Below are 20339 nucleotides of genomic sequence, written 5' to 3' on the forward strand. Positions count from 1 at the left end.
TCTCCTGCTCAGGGGCACGCCCCTGGCTACACACAGACTCCATTTCATGGGCTAAGTAAGAATCCATGCTCCGGGAACTGAGCTCCCTCCCCTCCAACAGAGGTTCAGAGTTTGCCAGCCAAGGGACAAACAATGCATCAGGCTTGGGCAGAGAAGCTCGATAAAGAATGCACAGGTTCAATCAACTGTATCTGAGGTTGCAGGAAAGCATGAAAGAAAATTAACTGTGAAACTGTTTGGTATGTCTTCATAAAAAATTTCTACTGAATGACTTAGAACTTAAGTCTTAAGAATATTTTCAAAATAACAATGACATTTCACGAACCAGGCAAAGAGTTGCTAAGTCACTGCTGCCCGAAATCTCAGCAAAGGCCCCTAAGTGAAGGCTCGTGTTATCCTGAGACTTAGAAATTATGCAAGAAAAGGTACTTGTCGTATTCCCTAGGATAATGGTTCTACTTTTTCATATGTGATAAGGATTGTGGTCAACCAAAGACCACAATCTGTGAGGCTGTGGGCACAAACATTTCTAAACACTGAATTTCCTCTCTGAATAATTTCAATAATTAGACCCATATGTAAAGGGTGTTCTTCGTCCTGGCACACAATTGGAAGTCCCTGCTCTACAGAGAGAAGCTGAAAGTCCTTGCACAGACCGACCACCCAGAGCAAACCCAGTGAGTCATGGGTCTTGTGTTAATTCATGAGAAGACCAGTGGACGTTATGAAGTTTCTATGAACACTTCTGCTTTGAGTGAGAGAATACAGTAGGAGATAAGAGGCTTTTTTTTAAAATAACTCAAGTAGGACTAATCTTTTCTCCAACACAGAGCTGATAATCTTCAGAGTATGTGTCCCAGAAATTCTGGCTGGTGGGAACATGTGTTATTCCTGGCCCTGTGTGGGCTCTGTGAATTGCATAAAATTATTAATATGATGCATCTAGCCCACAGCCAAACACACTAAGATTGCTTTTAAAATGCTAGCTAGGGAGACAGCCCAGGACCATTTTGGGGTTGGTGCCTGAAGTCCTCCTCAGTGAGCGTGGGCTGTCTGAGCCAGGGTAGCAGGTCCTTATATTCCTATACCAGATGTTAAATACAGAGGCTCCTCCGACCCTGTCTCTGGTGGGTCCTGCGGGTGCCTGCATTGTCACATAGGTGTTAGAAGAGGGAGCTTCAATGTCATTAAACCTGCAAGCATGAGCCTGACCGCAGTGTGTGTCCTTGGGAGTTGCAAGAATCCTTTCTAGGTGCCACGTGGTAACACGTCAGGAGATTGCACAGATGACTTCAGCACTTTCTCTTGTGAATTTAAGTAACGAAAAAATATCTGGAGAACACTCAAGTTCAGGGAATGAAGAAAGAAGAAAGCAGAGTTCAGGCTCACTAATGGGACAGATTAGTAACATGACACCACAGATGCTAAGGCCTTCTTAGGAGATGAATAACTTTGTAAACTGGGTCACACTCTCCTTTCGACAAGAGAGGTTTCCCCACTTTACATTAGTGAAATTCTTATAGAAAGAAAGATCAAGAAGTGGGGAATGCTCCCACCTTAAACAAAGTCAAAAACAAGAAGAGAAAATTATATGAAACAGTGGTTTTCAGACACTGGACAAGATGCAGCATGGAACAGCAGCCTTGAGAGGGAAACAGAGGTGAGCCCTGTGGGTGCCTCTGCTGGGTGCCTGGAGTTTCCAGGCAGCAGAAGGAGGATTTGGACAGAGGTGCTTCTGACTCTCTGGGTGGTGGTGGGGGATGGAGTTGGGAGCTGTGAAGGCCAAGGAGGCTCCACTTACCAGCGAGAGCCCAGGAAAACAGCATCAGAGAGGCACTGCGCACACCTGTGATGAAACTCGAATCTGGGGGAAGAGTGTGTAGAGGAGCTGGAGGGCTGTCCCTGGGGCTCTGCGGGGATCACTGGGAGTCATGTTGATATGGAGAAACGCTAGTCTGCTACAGGCTGCTCTGGCTTAGCCAAAGAAAGCTTAAAAGCAAACTTTAAAAGGATGAGTTTCCAAGTGAATTCATTGTGTTCCAGAACAAAGCTCAAGAAAGCTGAAAGCAACAAGTAAGTACCAAACAAAATGAAATCCACTACTTTTTTTTTTTTTTGGCACTGGAGATCTAAGTCAGGACCCTGTGCTTGTGAGGCAGGCATGGCCCCACTGAGCTAAATCCCCAGCCCCTAAAATTCACTTCTATAATTTGCCTAATAAAAATTTACAAGGCAAGCACAGAAATAAATACAGCTTCATTTTCCATATACAAGAAAATATACTGTTCAATCAACAAGTTTGGGGGATCTTGGAGTAGTATCTTGATTGCAGTGCAGTGACAATTTCCTAGTTTTAATTGCTCTACTATGGATATACCAGAGCAACCAACAGGGAAACTGGGTGAAGAATACAAGGGGCCTCTCTACTATCTTTGCAGCTTCCTAGGAATCCATATTTATTTCAAGATTAAAATGTTGTAATATGTTAGGGAGAGACATGAAAGACATTTGAAAAAATATTTGAATCACATTTCTAGAAATTGAAAGCACAAGATCTAAAACAAAAAATACATTGAGTGGACATTGCAGAAGAAAAGAGCTTTGACAGAGCAATAGAAATTAGCCAAAATGATTAGAGAGCAAAAGGTCTAAAGGAAATTAATCAGAGCATTGGTGAACTATGGGTAACTTCAAGCAGCCAAGTCACGGAAAATTAATCATAGCCTCCAAGAGCAGGCAGGAATTAAGGAGACAAAACATTTGAAGAAATAGTGATCAAAATATTTCCAAATTTAATGAAAACTATAAACCTACCAACCCTCGTGTCTTAACAAATCTTAAGTAATAGGTATAAAGAAAGGAGCAACTTGGGTTTACAGATTCTTATTCCCCAAGACATCCAGTAACCGATGCCACCCGTGTGTGGGGTGAGCGCTGCTTCTCCACTGCAGCTAAGAAATTCCCTGCCATTAACGTGGTGGGAGTGTTGGGCCAGTTTCTGCTTCCTCAAGTTCAGTGATTCTCCTTTCCACTCCACAGTGAAAACAGTGTTAGAGGAAGCTGGACCACCTTCACACGAAAGTAATGGTAAACATTCCTGGGGAGGGCGCTAGGTGTCTTCAGGTTGCAGTGATCGATACTCCCAAGATCGGATGTCTGTCATATTATCCATGTAGAGCACACAAGCACACAAGAACTTCTGCGTGTGAATCAGTGTGGAAACCTTCAAAGGTTCAATTTGCCAGCTGGTTTGCTCAAAATATTCTTGGAACTCCATTTGCTGAACTGTCTTTAGAAATGTAACTCAAGGGCTGGGGATGTAACTCAGGGACACAGTGCCTGCCTGGCAAGTGTAAGGTCCTGAGTTTGATCTCTGGTACAAAAAAAAAGTAACACAGCATTTGAATTTCCTCGAAGGTAAAACAAATATTTATCCTCTGGATGTAGATTAAAGTTATTTAAATTACCTTAAATTAATCAGATTCATATTTATCTGGCAAATGCAGGAGATTAGCAAACTCGTTAATATTGATTTTAGTGAAAAAACTGAGGAAGAAGATAAACTTGCTTTGTATTCACAAGGCAAAAAAGAAATAGTCTCTAAAGTATTTGAGCAATGGAAAACATCTTAGCTATGTACATTTTTAGGTTGCTAACTGAATTTTATTGATTTTAAATTACCATTCTCTTTCCTCTTTTATACCTCTTACATAAAAATATACTCCTTAAAATCAATATAAAAAGTTTTAGCTAGAGTTTGACAGTTTTGTTTTTTCTTTTTTCTTTTTTTAAAATCTTTTTATAACCAGGACATTAAAAAAATCTGTGATGAAATGTAGACTTGACAAAGTGTAGTATTTTTGAAAATGAAAACTCTCATTGAAATTTGTAAGTTTTGAAATATTTGTTAACAAATCATTTCCATTACTTCATAGTCACCCTACAAAATGACAAGAAATACTGTGTTTCCAATGTGAAAACACATGCTTTATTTGAAAGTAGTATCTAGAATAAGATTGTCTTTGAAAAAGTTAGGCAGATTCCTCAACACCAGCAATTATAAAATTGTGACTCTTATTTGCAAATTTTCTTTTATATCCTAATTTAAAAGACTATAAATAAGTAAGCACAAGTAGCTTTTATCCTAAATAGAAATATAAGTGGGTGCGGCCACAAATGCAAAGCAGCATACAGGATATAGGGGTTGTGGAAAATACTGCTCAGGAAGTCATTACTACTTTGAGCCAATAGGTGTCTCCTGAACCATATGCTTAACATAACATCCTGTCAGCTATCACAACATACATCGTAAAGAACAAATGTTTCAGCAACTTATCTTTGAATCTGGTAGGGAAACCCTCATTAACTTTTCAAATATATTAGTTAATGACCCTTTAACCTCATTATTCAGAGAAATAAATTTATGATCTCAGACTCTGCTGAGACCACTCACTATTAAAATGAGCAGGAAAATGAATGAGTGACAAAATTATATTCAAAGAGGCAATTTTTATATCACATGCTGTGAAACCCAAATTGAGACACAAATGTGAGATGCTTTTAGATCTTGGTTTCCTATAGAGAAATGTTTTCCTTCAAAACTATATTTGCAGATTTCAAATTTCAATGATAAATCCCTAGAATTTACAAGGGTCCAAAAATTCTTCTACTTGAGCTCCAGTAATACCTCTTAGGAATCAGAGACTTGATTTATAAATGAAAAAGCCCAGAAATTCCAACTTTAATGTAGATGGCCAATCAAGAAATCTGGAATCCAAATGATTAAGATGAATATATTTTTAAAATTCATCATGAACTCATCCCAAAAATACCTTTTTAAACTTTGACTATTTAATAAATGAATTCAGTTGCCTATGAGCAACTGGAAGAGAGAAGTACCAGCCAATCCAATAAATCTATAATGTGTGAAGCATCTAGATCACATTGGCAAAGATTATCTCCACGACCAAACTCTAGTGAGGATCTTCTGATTCTTTTTTAAATAGTCCTTGACTAGAACAGGCACATGTAGCTCTGCATTGTCTGATTTTAGCAAGAGTTCTTCTATATCACTTTAGCCATAATTCCCCATCCTTGATACCTAATCTCCTAGCTTCCTTCATCCTCCACCATCCCCTAGGTGACGTCTATTCACTTTTCTGCCTTCAGCAAGAAGACCATCAGGTCAATTTAGCCAGTGTCTTCCTTCCTCTTGATGGAAACTTTCTCTTAAATTTCCTTCATCCTAAATTTCCTCCTATTCATCCTACACTTTGACTATAAATCTCCATTTTCCCTTACTGCATTTGGAGTTGAGTTCAGTCTCTCTCCCCTACTACAAAACTCCACTGCCATGGTTCTTATCCCTACAAGGATGAACCCTGCCTCAACATTCCTTAGGAATGTCATGAGTAATTTTTTCTTTAACAGTTTTTGCTCTAGGATTTAGATAAGATTGGATTTGTTATTTGACCCCTGACCTTCCACCTGTGGCCTCAAAGTATGCAATTTTACAATATTTTACTCCTTGTGGACACACTCGTCAGTCACAGCATTCCTGAACCTCTGCTCTGGACTAAGGCCAGGTGAAACTGGTAAGAACAGATTTTGATTCTTCGGATTCAAACTGTACTCCCTGAAGCTGGATTATAGTCCCAGGCTTCTTTGGATAGGTAGTTCCTGCCAACAAGCTCTTCTTTCTGCCTGAATCCTTGATTCCATCTGGGATTCACTTTTAGACTCCTGGGCTAGAAGATACTGTCTTGGAACTTTGTTTTCAGTGAGGAATCTGCTTCCTCATTTCTGGGCTGGACATTTTTCTCCCCGGCTCTCTGTAAGTCCTCTGTCTTCTAATTGATCCTATCTCCCACAGGAATACCTAGCTGACTAAAACTCTGGTTCTCCAACCCCAGCTTACTGTATGTTCCACTACCTAGGTCCACCTCCTTCTTGCCTGCGAGATTTCACTGAGGATGTTTTGAAGCTTCAGCTCCCTCTTTGGGAAGCTTAAGATCCCCCCAAAATGCCCCCTTCTAAAATGTCTCCCTTCCCATCACATCCCATCTTCCTTCTCAGACCAAATTCAGCCTTCCCTTCAGCTTAAGCCCTTAGCTATGTGTCCCTTCACACTTCTACCTCCTCCATTCCTCCGTCCACCCTGCTATGTCACATCTACACTCCCTTGAAATGTAGGCACCTGCCTCACTGGGATCTCAAGGTGCTTGGGCATACCCAAAAGCATCTAGCTGAGGCTGGAAAGGAGAAAGGCTAACTTGAAAGAGACTCAACATTTTTATCCAGTCAGATCAGGCTTTGAACCTATCCAGAAGCTTCTGGATATCTCTGCCACGCACTGGTCTAAAGTTTAATCTATAGTCTCCATAGAACTATGTATCAAAGCAGATGAAAATCTAAAACTCTGCCCACAAACATTGCCACCCATGAAATGTTTTGTTTCATAGCATTTTAGTCATAATTGCAGTTAATTCTTAACTGTATGCCACAAAAATAAGCAAATCTCCTTCCCTACTGTGTTATTATAAACTGCCATAAAATCTTTAGATAGTGAAAGTTTCATAAACCAGCTAATTTAAAATCAAGAAGAATAAGAATTAATTGCCTAAGATTGAGTGAATTGATAACAATTCATTGTAGGTTCTTTAATGTTCTGTTTTTTCCAGATAGGACTTACTCCTTTTCTTTTTTGCATAAGTTATCTATATTGGTAACACTTTAATAAATTATAATTTTATAAACAAAAGTGAAACATTTATCTTTTCTACTTACCTAATCTTTCTAAAACTTGGAAACTTTTATTGAATATGCTTATTTCTATGACATTATAATTATTTTCATAGAATCTTGAAACAAGAAATAAGTGGAAAAATTGGTTATATTACGAAGGCTTTGGGTAGAATATCCTATTTAAGCAGAAGCATGATCTGATTTCAAGAACCAAGATTGACTTCATAGAGCCAATGCTTACAAAGTCATCTTGGAAAACCCAGGCTGAGTTTAGGGTCTTCTGTCTTAGAGGTAAGGGACGAGGATCACTTCCTGGAAGGCCTGGGACTCTTAGGATATCATGGCAACCTTGAGACAAAAGGAATGAACCCAAATCTATTGCTACTGAGGACAGATCGTGGTAACTTTATTATTTGGCTTCCCAACCTGGAGAGGATTTTAAAGGTCTAATTAAAGACTCATAAAAACATCCAGCAAAACAAACTCCAAAAGGCTTATATAGTCAATTAACATTCTTGCTGCGTTTGTGTAAATAATTAGGCTAAATATAGTGAGACTAGACTCTTTGTAAAAGTAACTGCAGCGAAAAATTTTGTTTCAAAAGAAAACTACAGTTCACCTTGTAGGTTCTCAGTTCTAGTTTTCTCCATTATCTGGCTACAAGTTTCCAAAATAGGGCTGGAAGCATAGCTCAGTGGTAGAGCACTTGCCTTGCATGTGTGAGATCATGGGTGTGATCCCTAGTACTGAAAATATAAAAAATAAATTTCCTACAGGTTTCCAAAATAATGGTTCTGACTTTTCACTCATCTTTTTGGCTTGGCATATACTACTAAGAGCTACAGCTATCCTTTTCCCAAAATCCTACTACAACTTAGAGCTGGATCTCTTGATATAACCTTCAAGGAGATCACTACAACAGGTAGCATCTGTGCCTGCTACTGTAAGGAGACTCAGGAAGTTCACCCAAGGCCACCACCAAAAAATTCAAACAGCAAACCAGGAAGTGCATCAGATGGCCCCTGCCGAAGGGAGCCTTTCCCTTGCCCCGGCCCCTGCATCAGCTCAGGACGCTTCAACCCCACACTTAGAAACCTTCTCCTCTGGCTGCCCTCTGGAGTCACAAGCAGGTTTCCAATTTTTAATCTTTTTTTGTTTATTTTCAAAGAAATATTTGTAGTTAATTGCCTGACTTCTCATACCATCTAGCAAAGGTCCTCTTCTATGACCCAGATCCAAGAAATACTTCTGCTCATCCTCAGTGAACAGGTGACCAAATGACAAATGGACCTCTGTTATCCCCAGGAACGGAGCAGGTCTCTTTGTTCCTTGAATAAGAGGGAGATTGACAAAGATGCTCTCACGGACCAAACTCTAACCAGGCTTGTGTGATCTCTTTTTCAAGTGTTGAGTTAGACTTCTCTGTTTGTCTTTGCAATTTCCAATTTTAGCAAAACTCCCAAGTCACATTAGATAGATTCCTCATCCTTGATATCTTGTAATCCTGGACATATGATCAAACTGCTCTTTCTCCAACATTCCTCAGGTGATGTCTGACCACTCTGGCTCACCCTCTCTCAGGTGTCACTAGATTCTGTCACCTGTTATTAGATCCTTTTTATTCCTGTTGTTTCCCCTAAATAAATAAATCCCCATCCATCCATAGGCCTCCCCGCACCTGTTTCTTGCCTGTAAATCCCCATTTTTTTCCTAATTAAATTGAAAGTTAAATCCACTGAAGAATTCCATTGCACTGGTCCTGAAACTTACAGCAATTGTCCTGAGTGAAGTCTGCCTTACTGTTCTCTTAAAAATGCTAGGAATCACTTCAGAGCACATGCATTTTTGTGTAAGGAAACGCCGATTTAAACTTTTTTGTTTTATGTGCTCTTATTTACAAAAATCTATGTACATTAAAAGAAGAGCCACCTATGGGAAATTTCCACCTAGCACCCTCTCAATCATAACCGTGATGCAATGGATTTCTCCCATCACTCCACAGAAACACCTCGGAAGAGCACTGATATCTTCTCATGAAAGAGGATCCGATACCACTCGCAAAGCACCCGACCTCAGTCCCCATTATTCTGGACGTGTTAACACTTCAAGCCCTACTGACTCTATTCCTCTTCCACCTGCCCACTGATGACTGCATGGTGCAGCTTCTGCTGTCCTTTTGGTGGCTGCTTCTTTAACTTGTTCACCTGTTTCTCCTTCCCCCCTACTATGTGGCGGTATCATCAACATTTGATTTTAGTTTTTCCCTATATCATCTTTTTCTTTAATAATTCCAACTAAGAATTTTCACAGTGGTGGGGGAGCGGTCAAAGGGAAAGATCAATGGAAAGTTACCTAGGCTGTGCATGTGGGTGTTTAGAGTTTCTACTGCAGATGAAAAAATTGTTGTTGCTGCGGTCTCAGAAGGGCTTAGAGTTCATAGCTCAAATTTTCTAAACTTTCTAAATTTCCCACAAAATTCAGCCTAAATCTGTGTCTCCTAATAAACCAGTTATTTTAATGTCTACATAAAGCCTGGTGTTTTTATTGGAGATTTTGAACTTCAATTTACTCACCATTCATGAAGTTTTTATCATAGGTTCCAAAAAAGCTGAAAGTAATTAAATACTTACATAAACAAGTTTCATTCATAAAAAGACAAGCACTGACCTAATATACTTCATGACTAACACATTTAAGTTGTCAAAATACCAGAAACTACAAGGAGAAATCCCAGGGGAGCAAAAAAAAAAGGAGACATGGAATGCACTGTGATGGTTATCATCTCCAAACTTGTAAACCTCAAGACCATTTGTTAAAATTCAAGAGGAGCCCACACAACTGATAAACAGAAAAGAGTCTAAAGTGAAGAGACATTTCACAGATTATGCCCAAGTAAAGGGTAGAATAGAGGGCATTTGATTAAAGAAGCCAAAGACTGTTCATATGAGACAATCCCAAGGAGTTCTGGTATAAAATATTCTCTCTAGCAGTTTCTATTCTCTCATGCTCTTACAGACAAGAGCAGAAATTTAATAATTATCAACCACATGCCAAAATTCAGGCAGATTTCCATTCCAGTCAAAGCCACTGGAGCTACACTGAAAAGCACAATTGGTGGACATCTTGTGTCATAACCAGGAACAGAACAAGCCACATCCCTTTTTCTATCAAATGCTCTGACTCCATACAGAAATGCAATCTAGAAAACCTGTGGTCTTTGCTCTTTAGTAGGAGGTGATCTACCTTCTTTCTCTATTTGTGCCTCTCTTTCCAAACCAAGACAAACACTACAAATTCTGGGAACCAACAGAGTAGAAATCTGGTGGGCTCAGTGGAGTGGGCAAGATGTGGGAGGTTGAGTGGTGAACAGGGTGTGGCAGCAGCCTGCTGCAACCTGGGAAATCTTGTCTTACATAAAGTGGTCTTCACTGGGACAGATACAAGAAAGGGCCATCGTAGTACGTGTTCAGGAAGGAAATTCCTCCCTGCATGATGTTCCACCCTGGATGAAAGCCGTTAGATATAATGCAGTTTTACCAGGTGTGTGCACACCTACATGACAAGGCGAGACCTGAGGAGATTCGACTGACGGACATGGACAGACAGCAGGACAAAGGACAATGTGCTCATAACTGTTGACAAGCTCCAAGTGTAGACAGGGCTCTGTCAAAAAAGAGCAAAAATAAAGAAACCAAAAATACTTCAGATAAAAGAAGATAGCATCATTGTCCTGAAGATTGTCTCTCCAAAAGATATACTACAAGAAGGAAAGTGAGAAAAGTCTATTCGTCCTAGATAGAAAAATGATGACATTACCTCCATGAAATGGGAGCAGAGTGCTACAGACTGAGATGGAAAGATAACAGAAGGAGACAGAAGAGAGACGAGAGGAAGCAAAGGTTACAAACAAAGATACAAAATTTAAAATTGTATTGGAAGTTTCACAAGCAGAATTTAGAAATCAAAGTATGGAGACAAACTTCAGAAACTCAGAATGGAAAGGGAAAGGTTAGAAAAGCAGACTGCAGCAGAAATGATTAAGTGATTATTCTTGTAGTTATGTGTATGTTTAAGAAGAAACAGAAAAAACTAAAGCAACAGCAATAATCTTAAAAATGAGTAAGATATCTCAGAAAAAAAATATTTTAAAACACGTAAGTAGGTAGATTCTGGCAATTTTGTTTAATTGTACAAATAAAATTAAAACTCTAAAAATAAACTTCCTAAAAGTAAATCAAATTAGGCAGCCTCAGACATCTTCTCAGCAAAAGGTTAGAAAACCGCAGAGCAACAGTGCAGACTTTTGAGAGATCAGAGCTATGGCTAAGAATGCTGTACTACAGTAGTGGCTGTTTTTTTGGGTGAAGCCAATGGGAAAATACCCTTACATGCACACAACTGTCTTCCCTCCCTGAGAAAATAATTTAAAAATTAGTATAGTCATTCAGGATATATACAAATTCAGATACTGAAAAATGGGAAACTGGAGTCCAAAAAAATTTTGGACTGGGTGAGTTTGGTGATGGCCACTAGAGTCTGGATGCTCCCGAGTCAGCTGAGACTGACTTTTCGGGCTCTATGGTTTTGTTTCTTTACTGGCATTAGGGCAGGAGCTCAAGAGCTGCTATAAACATCTCAGTTTATCTGGCCTTCCTTGTCATGTCCCGTAATCCCTCCAAACAGTGTCTGCTGCGGTGTTCCTCCAGGATTTGCTAATTATGGCCAACTCACTGTGGGAACACTGTCCCAAAGGACTCTTGAACAAGAAGTAAGTTTTCTCCCCTCAAAAACACAGTACAGAATACTGCCAAATTAAATGTTACCTATTACTTTTGTGGTTAAAAGAAAAAAGACAGACTTCATTAAAAGAAAAAACAGTAAGAAAAAAATTTAAAAACTTATGTTAGTCAATTCAATACTTGAATATTGACTTTCCATGTATTTGAAAGGCCCACATACTGATGACTGTTTTTTACTGGAACAGATTAACCTATCTCAAAGCACATTATTTACCATTTTAGTCTGGGCCCTGTTCATAGTGCTCCCTAAGAATGCTCATTTGCTCAGAAATTAGGAAATTTTGTATTTTACAATGTACAACTGGCATTTACATTGTATTAGAGACGGTTTAAAGCATATAGAAGAATTTACATTACATGAAATTACTGCACCATTTTATGGAAAGGACTTCAGTATCCAATGATTTTGGTGTCCTCAGGAAATCTTAGAGCCAATCTTTCAGATTCCAAGGGGAGACCATATAAGCACAGAAAAACATAAGGGGAAAAGTACCACAATGTATGTAAATAGCGATCATTCCTCAAGATGCTAGGATTCTGAGAGATTTTTTTCCCCTTAAATTATTTGCCACTTTCTAGATTATTTTTCAGTAATTATACAATAACCATATGTTCTTAATGTAACAGAACCAAGACATAAAATAATTATGAATAGATGAAGTATCACACTAATTTTAAAATACAAACAATATTTTGTGGCAGTGGTATAATTAAGTGTCGAGATTCTGGCTAATATTATTTGTATTTCCCAAGTACTTATTACTTCTGTGGTTAAAAGAAAAAAAATAAGAAAAACATTTAAAAACTTATATTACTCAATAATTTATTCATTAGGAGAAAAGGTAAGTAATAAAGAACTCCACCAGTGCTATTCTGGTAAGTAAAATGTATCAAACATCTTTTCCTTTAATTTATATTTTCTGATATCTTCTGTTTGTATACCTCTTCTTTAGTTATAAAAATACACCCAATATTAAATTTGAATCTTTAAAAACTGTCTCTGAGAGATCATGCCCATTTTGTGCTTTCAATTCCATTCCCTAGAATTTCACCAAAATGTTGCTAAAAGGCTCACACTTCCCCCACATGTGGCCAGACCAGCAAGTCACATACTTTAAATAGATTTGATTGCATGTGTGGAGAGGCTCCGTTGTTCCACAGTATTTAAAGATGCTTGTGCTAAATGTTTTCATTTTTCTTCCCGCTCTCTACTCATCTTTGGCTTTTTAGTCTGTGCACTTTTTAGTCTGTGTTATAATTCTGCATTCAGGAGAGGGCTCGGTACATTCATAACTATTCTCATAGACATTTACCCTACCCCATCCTCAACCGTTTGCATTACAAATGCAGCACAACAAATAATATTTTACTTGTATCGTTATATTAAAATTGCTGCAGATATCTTCAGATCGTGTAATGGTAGTAACAAACACGGGCAGGACTGGGTGAAAGGAGAGCTCTCTGAAACTCTTCCAGCTGCCTGATTTATGAATCAGTCTTTGCGCAAATAAGCTGTTGTATTTATTAGTCTAAATCAATTATTTAAGCCATAAGAGTAAGGCAAAGACTCTCTTCCTTTTTCATTTCTGTAGGTTTGTACAGAACACAACAAGCTGAGCAAAACAAACAAACAAACACAGGCTTTAGTGTAAGGGCAGGAGTTGCAAATGTGAATTTCCCAGAAATGTTATGAAACAATGTCAGAACTGTTTCAATTACTAACAGACAAAGGACAAATTCTTCCTCTACTGGAGATAGAAGTTCAGCTTTTGGGTCAAAATCAAAGCATAGTCTACCTCAGTGGACACAGAAACTTTGAATTTTTTCCCGACTACATTTGTAGTAGGGCTTCTTACTGGTGCTTTATAAGATTTTTTTTTTTTTTACAAATATGCACATGAGAGTTTTATATTGATGCCATAAAAACAACTCCATGCTAACAGTTGTTGCCTAAACCAATAACATCTAGAAATTTAAGACACAGTATTTAAACCCTAAAGTTATTACACAGTTGACCAGAAAGACTGTAAAACCTGATTTACTATTCACTTTATTCTATTGGAAAAAAATTTCTTTTTTGTGCAAATAATTTAATCTTGATTAGTATTAATAGAGAATAACATCCAAAGACATATTTCTGGTTTGGAGAATAAAGCAACAGAATAGTTCTCAAATAGGAAAGTATTTGCTATTTGCCTAAATAATCGATTTTTTAGATAACTTGTCTAGGAATATAGTTACAGAGCAAGGTTGACGAAGGTACTAAATGATGCCAGGAAGATTTTTGTGATAGAAAAAAAAGGGGAGAAATGCAGTTTTTCATATGGTTTTAAGAAATATCAGGAATGAAAACGTAAGTTTACTTTTCCTATTTTTTTCAAATTTGTTCCCCAGGGGAACAAAAAATGTAATACAAATTCGTTGGTTAGAAGTAATCAAAGTTATATTTTCATGGGCGTTGGAAATGAAAACAATGGTAGAAAGCTATGGAGTAAACAATGTAGAATATACAGCTGGTTCTCGCCATAACACCCTCTTACATTTTGAGTATTTTGGAACTAAAGGGCAAAAGGATCTAAATTTCCAAAAACACCTGTTTAACGTTGATAATATAAAGAAAAATAAAATAGTTGCTTTATGCTTTTAAAATTTCCATGTGTCTTCCAGGTTCAGGCTCCATGACTTACGGACATTGGGAATGATACAATTTCTATTGAATGGCAATGAATAGCCCTACTGAGATTTTACATATAAAAAGCAGCAGTGTATCAATGTAGTACCCTTTTGAAGGACAGAGCTTTCACATGACCCTTCCCTAGAGAAGTAGGTCGGTGGTGACACTGGTGCGTCATTCAGTGAAAGGAGAAAGTCACAGGTGCAAAGAAAACTTATCTCAAAGCAGGGAAGATTTGCTATTTCCACAGAATCTATGGAAATAAAAGTAGTTCATTCTTTCTTTTGTCTGCAAGCCTGAATGCTGGGTTAATCTCAGCCATCACTGTCCTGCTTTCATGGTACATTCCCACAAAAAAGATTTCCTTTCCAACTACAGCTCTTGCTATCCTCTACACCTACTGTACCAGGATCAAACTCAGGACCTTGGGCTTGCAAGTCAGCTGAGCTAAATCCCCGGACCTTTACAATAGTTTAAATTGAAACTATTTACAAGTTTCTCTTCTAAGGAACACTTTTTTTTTTAAGTTTAGTATTTTCTACTTACATTTTTGAGTTAAAACTAAATTTGCGAAATTTGCTAAACATCACCAAAGTCTTTGCTACATTATTAACATTTCAAGACATAACTCACAGTTTAAAATCAACAGAAAACGAAAAACCAGTATTGTGCAATTACCTCATCTGCTTCTTTCTTTTCCCCTGGTTTAGGAGATGATCCACTGGTCTTTTCATTGACATGCTAAAAAAAAAGTTAAAGAAAAAAGATACCGATTAACAGAGGAAGTGTTAAAGATTATGGTGCCTTTAATACAGAATGGCTACATGCATGGACTTTGAAAAGAATCACTCTTTTATCTTTCTCCTGTGAATATTGGTTAGTTCTGCACAAATGTCAGAGGCTTTCAAAAGGAATGATACAGATAATCATTTGGGATCTTGAAAGTCACTCTATAATTAACCAGATACAGAGTTGAAGGCGATGCCAACACAGAGTCTTGTCTCCTGCAAAATGTCTCGGGGAATTTTGAAGCCCAAATTGCCAGTATGGGAGACGTCTGCTTCATCATGGAGATGCAGTCTCTGAGGACCATGCTGCATGGGAAGCCACATGTAAACCTCAGTTCAGCAGGGACACAAGAGTCCACCATAACATTCCAAGTCACCCATCACTTCCAGTAGCTCTTAGGAATTCCCTAGAGTTCTTCCTTCTTTATAAATATTCACCACTACACAAAGATAAAACCTGAAAGTGAAAGTCCATACATGCACCTTGTACAGTGGTCCCTCCAATTACAACTGGCCTGGCATATGAACAACTTGAGTTATGATCAGAATTTTAGTTTTAACTTACAAAGTCTTGAGTTATGACTGGAATGCCAGCTACTTGTGCTTCCAGATGGTCTCAGATACAGATTCAACCCTTAAAGAGTTCTTGACTTGGTGATAAAAAAATAAACCTTAAAGTTTGATAAATTTTTTGAGAAATGAAAAGTATTTGTATGTTCTTTCCAATGGGATATAAGGAATTATTCCATTCCTTCCATTTTCTGAGTTGTGCAAGAGAGTAGGAGAAGGGATCCAAACATGAGAAAATTAAAAAACCCACTACTAGATTAAAATCTAATCATCCTAAATTAGACCAAAATATAAAATAGTATTCTGTTCCCTAGGGAAGAGTCACAATATGATCTTTAGAATGAAATGATGGAAACTAAGAAGAGTGATAATGATAATAATTTATATCATATTATTGACAAAATATTTCATATATATTCTTAATACAAAAATGGGTCATGTGTCTTTATAAATAAGAAAACATAATTTGATATTTTTCAGAATGACATGTATCCAGTAAATGAGAAAAGGTCATGGAATAAGTTTTCTTAATTTGTAATCTGCTGTTTGCCTCTACTCCCATGCTAAACAGAATTGCATAATATTACTTTAATCATATCAACAGATATGCCAGTAAAGAAATGACCAAGAATACAAGAATGCATAGCTAGAATCTTTACTTCATAGTTCTTTATATGTGCAACTAATAATGAAGCACTTTAATTAATGTAAATATTTCTCTCAAAAGAAATATCCTCCTGGATTAGTGAATGGAATCCACTAAAAAGCAGCCAAGCTAAAATTTTCTTCTATGTGCTAGTCAAGGTGTTGCCTGTCCACAGTAAGGGCAATCAATGAGTACTTCATGAATGTTGAAAAATAATTTTAAAAAATTTCAAAGCCCACATATAAGCCTCATATGACGGAGCATGCTTGTTGCCGCTAATATACTTGAGAGGCTGAGGAGGGAGGATCTCTAATACTCACAAGTTAGAGATCAGCTCTGGGAAACATAGTAAGACCATGTCTCAAAATAAATTGAAAAATAAATAAAACTGTTTAAAATGCACAGATAAGTCAGGACTAGGTAGTTGGTGATAAATATTAGAATAATTGATGAGTGAGTTTTGTAGAGGCCAGTCATAGGGTGGAAGTAGGGAGGGATATTTGTCTCTGTTGAAGCAAAATTTCCTTAAGACAATGTTGTCTTGGTACCAAGGTCTTCACAGAAGCAAACTGAAACAGAACTTGAAGGCATTTCTTGTAATTATGTAATTATCTGCCCATTTAAGTAATTTCTTCTGCCATCAATCTGTAAAAGCTTGTTGCTTATGCTGCTGAAGCAAAGCACTCTCAAACTCTTCCAGGTTTGAGTGCTGCTCCAATCCCGAAAAGTTTCATTTGTTCAAATAAACTCTGTCAAATTTATTTTGTCTGAAATGTTCTTTTGTCATCTCTAAAACAGACATTCATGATTTGGGATAGTAGTTAACACAGGGCAGCTCTACAAAGACAAGAGATTACCAAATCTATCTCCTTCCAGGTCTGATAATTTTAGAATCATGATTCCACCCATTTTTTAGATTAGATAAAGTAAATAACAACAACAATATCCACTGTTTTGCTATTATTTGCTGTTTTGAGTATCTCCTTTACTTGTCAGGTGTTATTATACCATTTTACAAATGAGAAAACTGAAAAGGGCAACTTGCTGGTCCCGTGTGAGATTCATGCTCTCCGTGCAGTTGCACTCTGATTCCTGTTCACATGGTAAGTGTGTATTGCGATTTACTGCCCCATAACAAAAGTGCATAAACAGCATTTTATCCCTTAAAATATAGGTATGTAGATGATTTCTATAAACATGTCTAAATTGTTTCCTTATGGTGCTTGAAAGAGACTCCATTGTAGTCAACCCAGATTAACCAAAATGAGTAGGTACTTGCTTTCATTGAATTGCTCAAAATCCTCCAAATTTTATAGACTCTAAATAGTTTAGGAGGGATATATGTAAGGATTTTTTTTTAATTTAAAAATATAAGCAGTATTATTTTGTGATTTCAAAAGAAGTATTTGCTCCTAATTAGTAGAAAGCTTTGTTACAGTACACAAAAATGTAATGACATGAATAAAAGTCACATAATTAAGTGTTAAGTGTGGAGTGTGAGCTCCCACCCAGCTGAAAACTTCCCCTTATGCTATGTTTTGGCTTTTCAGTGCTTGGGCACTTTTCTTATTGTTGCACAGCCAGATACATGCACATACACAAACAGACAGGGTTACATGTCACACAAAATGTGGTAAAATCAAACTTCTGCACCCATAAAAGGAGAAAGAAGATGTAATAGATCTAAGTCCAAGTGTGGAAAATAGTGTCCTGTGCTACTGTGCTTTTCAAAAGTAAAAGCAAAAAGGTATATGGTTTATTATGGAGAGAGACAGAAACATTCTAAAACACAGTCGTTGTGGTGATAGCACCACCTCATGAATATGCCAAAAAATATTGTATGCAATCACCAGTGAATTGTACGGCTGCGAGTTACTCTTGAATAAAGTTTTAACGATCATAAAGGTTATTTGGAACTTAAAAGTTGTCCTGGGGCCAAGGATCAACACTGGCACATCAAGGGACAGCTGTGACAAAATTATGAACAACAAAAAGTGGATCTCGGCGAACTCATGTGCTGCCACATGTACTGGGCAAAGCATGTTTCCGGGGACCTCCTGAGGACAGGAAAACTTCTAGTTAGATCAGCTGTGGGTCCCATCCTTCAGCACATCTCACAGGTACCCAGGGGACTTTAGAATACACTTGTGCCGGAGAGGGCAAGGGTTAGACTTATTTTGAATAACGTAGGGCTGATTATGGACTTATTTTTCTAAATATGTCTAGTGTGCAACTAGGATTGTGAGCAGATGGTTCTGAGGGGAGATTTGTGGGCACCACGACAAGAAATAGTAGTTATGATCCTCAGACTGCCTCCCCGAGTTGCTATCTAGGGTCAGGCAGGCTGGTGCAGCTCCGGGATCTTCCTGCCCCCGTTCAACCCTAGCATCTCCTGTCTAGTTCTGATCCTGGCCTTGTTTGTGACGCCTCAGAGCTCCACCTCTCCACAGGTTTCTATTTTTGTAGTAAAGCAAACAAATCAGCACTTTATCGTACACTCTTTCCTACTAATTACTTCATAAATGTTTATCTTGCCTTCCCAACAAGATGGTAAATTATATTATTTTTTTTTTTTAGAAACACAGTGGCAACAATTTGAATAAAGCATTTCCACAAACTTTGAAACAGTCCCTGAAAAGTATTTTTGCTCTTTTCAGATGAGTAAAACACATGTGAAAGAGAAAATACATGAAAAATTAGGAGAAAATATGCAAATTGGCATTTTCTGCAAAATTTCTTAGAAATCTCTTTGTGAATGTATTTTATTTGTTAAAACAAGATTATTCGGTAAAGAAGCAAGAACGCCAAGATGTAAATCTGGTTTTGAATCAAAACGCTCTCCCTGAGGCAGATCTTGGGCCTGTGGACTCCTTGCCCTGCTTTGCTGGCGTCACAGGGCATCTCTGTGGCTACATTTCTCCCGATGCCTGGTTTCCAGCTGAATTTGGCCAGTAGTGGGTGGGTGAGAAACTAGAAGGGGGTAATATTTCCCTGCTTCTCTCTGCTCCTGAGGGGACTCACCTTTCTGTCTGTCTCTTTCAGGCTAAGCCAATCATGCTTCCTCCCAGCTTCTGCAGGGTGACGCTGCACCTCCCACTGCCCCTCCAGCCTAGGGTTGGTATCAGCTTCCTGTGATTTCTTGTTTCTGGATTGTCTCATCTTTCCGGCTAGTTTCTCTGCTTTACCCAGCTAATTTCTTATATTGCATTCCTTTTGTATTCAATACTCAGAGGTGTTCCTGTCTTAGTTGACTGTGATAAACTCTGATAGGATAGAAAGAGAATGGGTTTGGAAGGCTCTGTGACCCTGGACAAGTAATTTAACCTTTCAGCTTCTTCTCAAAATGGAATGGATGGTAGCTACCCCTGGGGTGAGGTGACTAAAGCTTTTGTTAAAAAGGAGCTGGGCTCAATGTGTTCATTTTGAGAATACAAGAAAAGCTACTCCTTTCCCTTTTTTCTCTTGGTACCAGTCTTACTGTGATGAATTATGAGACGTGAAATGAATAAGTAAGAAAACATTTTCAGGTGACAATTATACGGTTATAAACGTGAGAGCCAAAGAATTTAGGTTTTGTTTTCTCCAAAGTACAAATACGCCAGATTCACCTGATAAGCTTTTGTTTAGACTTTGTCTGTCACCCGACTGCGTATTATATTAGTTTCACACCTCCTTATTATATCAGCGGTATTAAACTACATAGGAGATAGAAAATTCCTTTTTCCAATAAGATATTGCAAGTCACCGGTATAACACTTAAATTTGCAATTTTCACACTTTAAAATACTTTTGAAAGGATGTGTGTGTGTGTGTGTGTGTGTGTATGTATACATGTGTATGACTAGGTATGAGAGTTCAACAGATAAAACAAGATTGCCACAATGCTGATAATTACTGAAGCCAGATGATTTGTATATGGGGAGCTCACTATACTCTTCTAGTATATGTGGAATTGTTGCTAAGAAAAAGTTTTGAAAAGTTTAGGATCTCCTTATTTATCTCCTTCAAGTCACCCAAAGGTAAAACACTGTTTTCAGTTTAATACTGAAAATCTCAAACATATAGAAAAAGCAAATGTGAGAGGTAGAGCTCATTTTTTTTTTTTTTTTTTTTTTTTT

At 37.9% G+C, this 20339-nt stretch overlaps 1 protein-coding gene across 4 annotated transcripts in view; it reads right to left on the reverse strand.

Annotated features, from left to right (window-relative positions):
- Positions 1–20339, reverse strand: part of Cast (calpastatin) — a 118844-nt gene that overhangs the window by 83841 nt on the left and 14664 nt on the right. For all 4 annotated transcript variants that reach the window (XM_010621846.2, XM_010621847.2, XM_010621848.2 and 1 more), the window contains exon 2: positions 14896–14958. In XM_010621846.2, the coding sequence (XP_010620148.1) occupies positions 14896–14958 (63 nt within the window). The remainder of the gene's footprint in view (positions 1–14895; positions 14959–20339) is intronic.

Source organism: Fukomys damarensis, unplaced genomic scaffold (assembly GCF_012274545.1).
Source record: "Fukomys damarensis isolate Sample0158 unplaced genomic scaffold, DMR_v1.0_HiC HiC_scaffold_3, whole genome shotgun sequence".
NCBI classification, from domain to species: domain Eukaryota; kingdom Metazoa; phylum Chordata; class Mammalia; order Rodentia; family Bathyergidae; genus Fukomys; species Fukomys damarensis.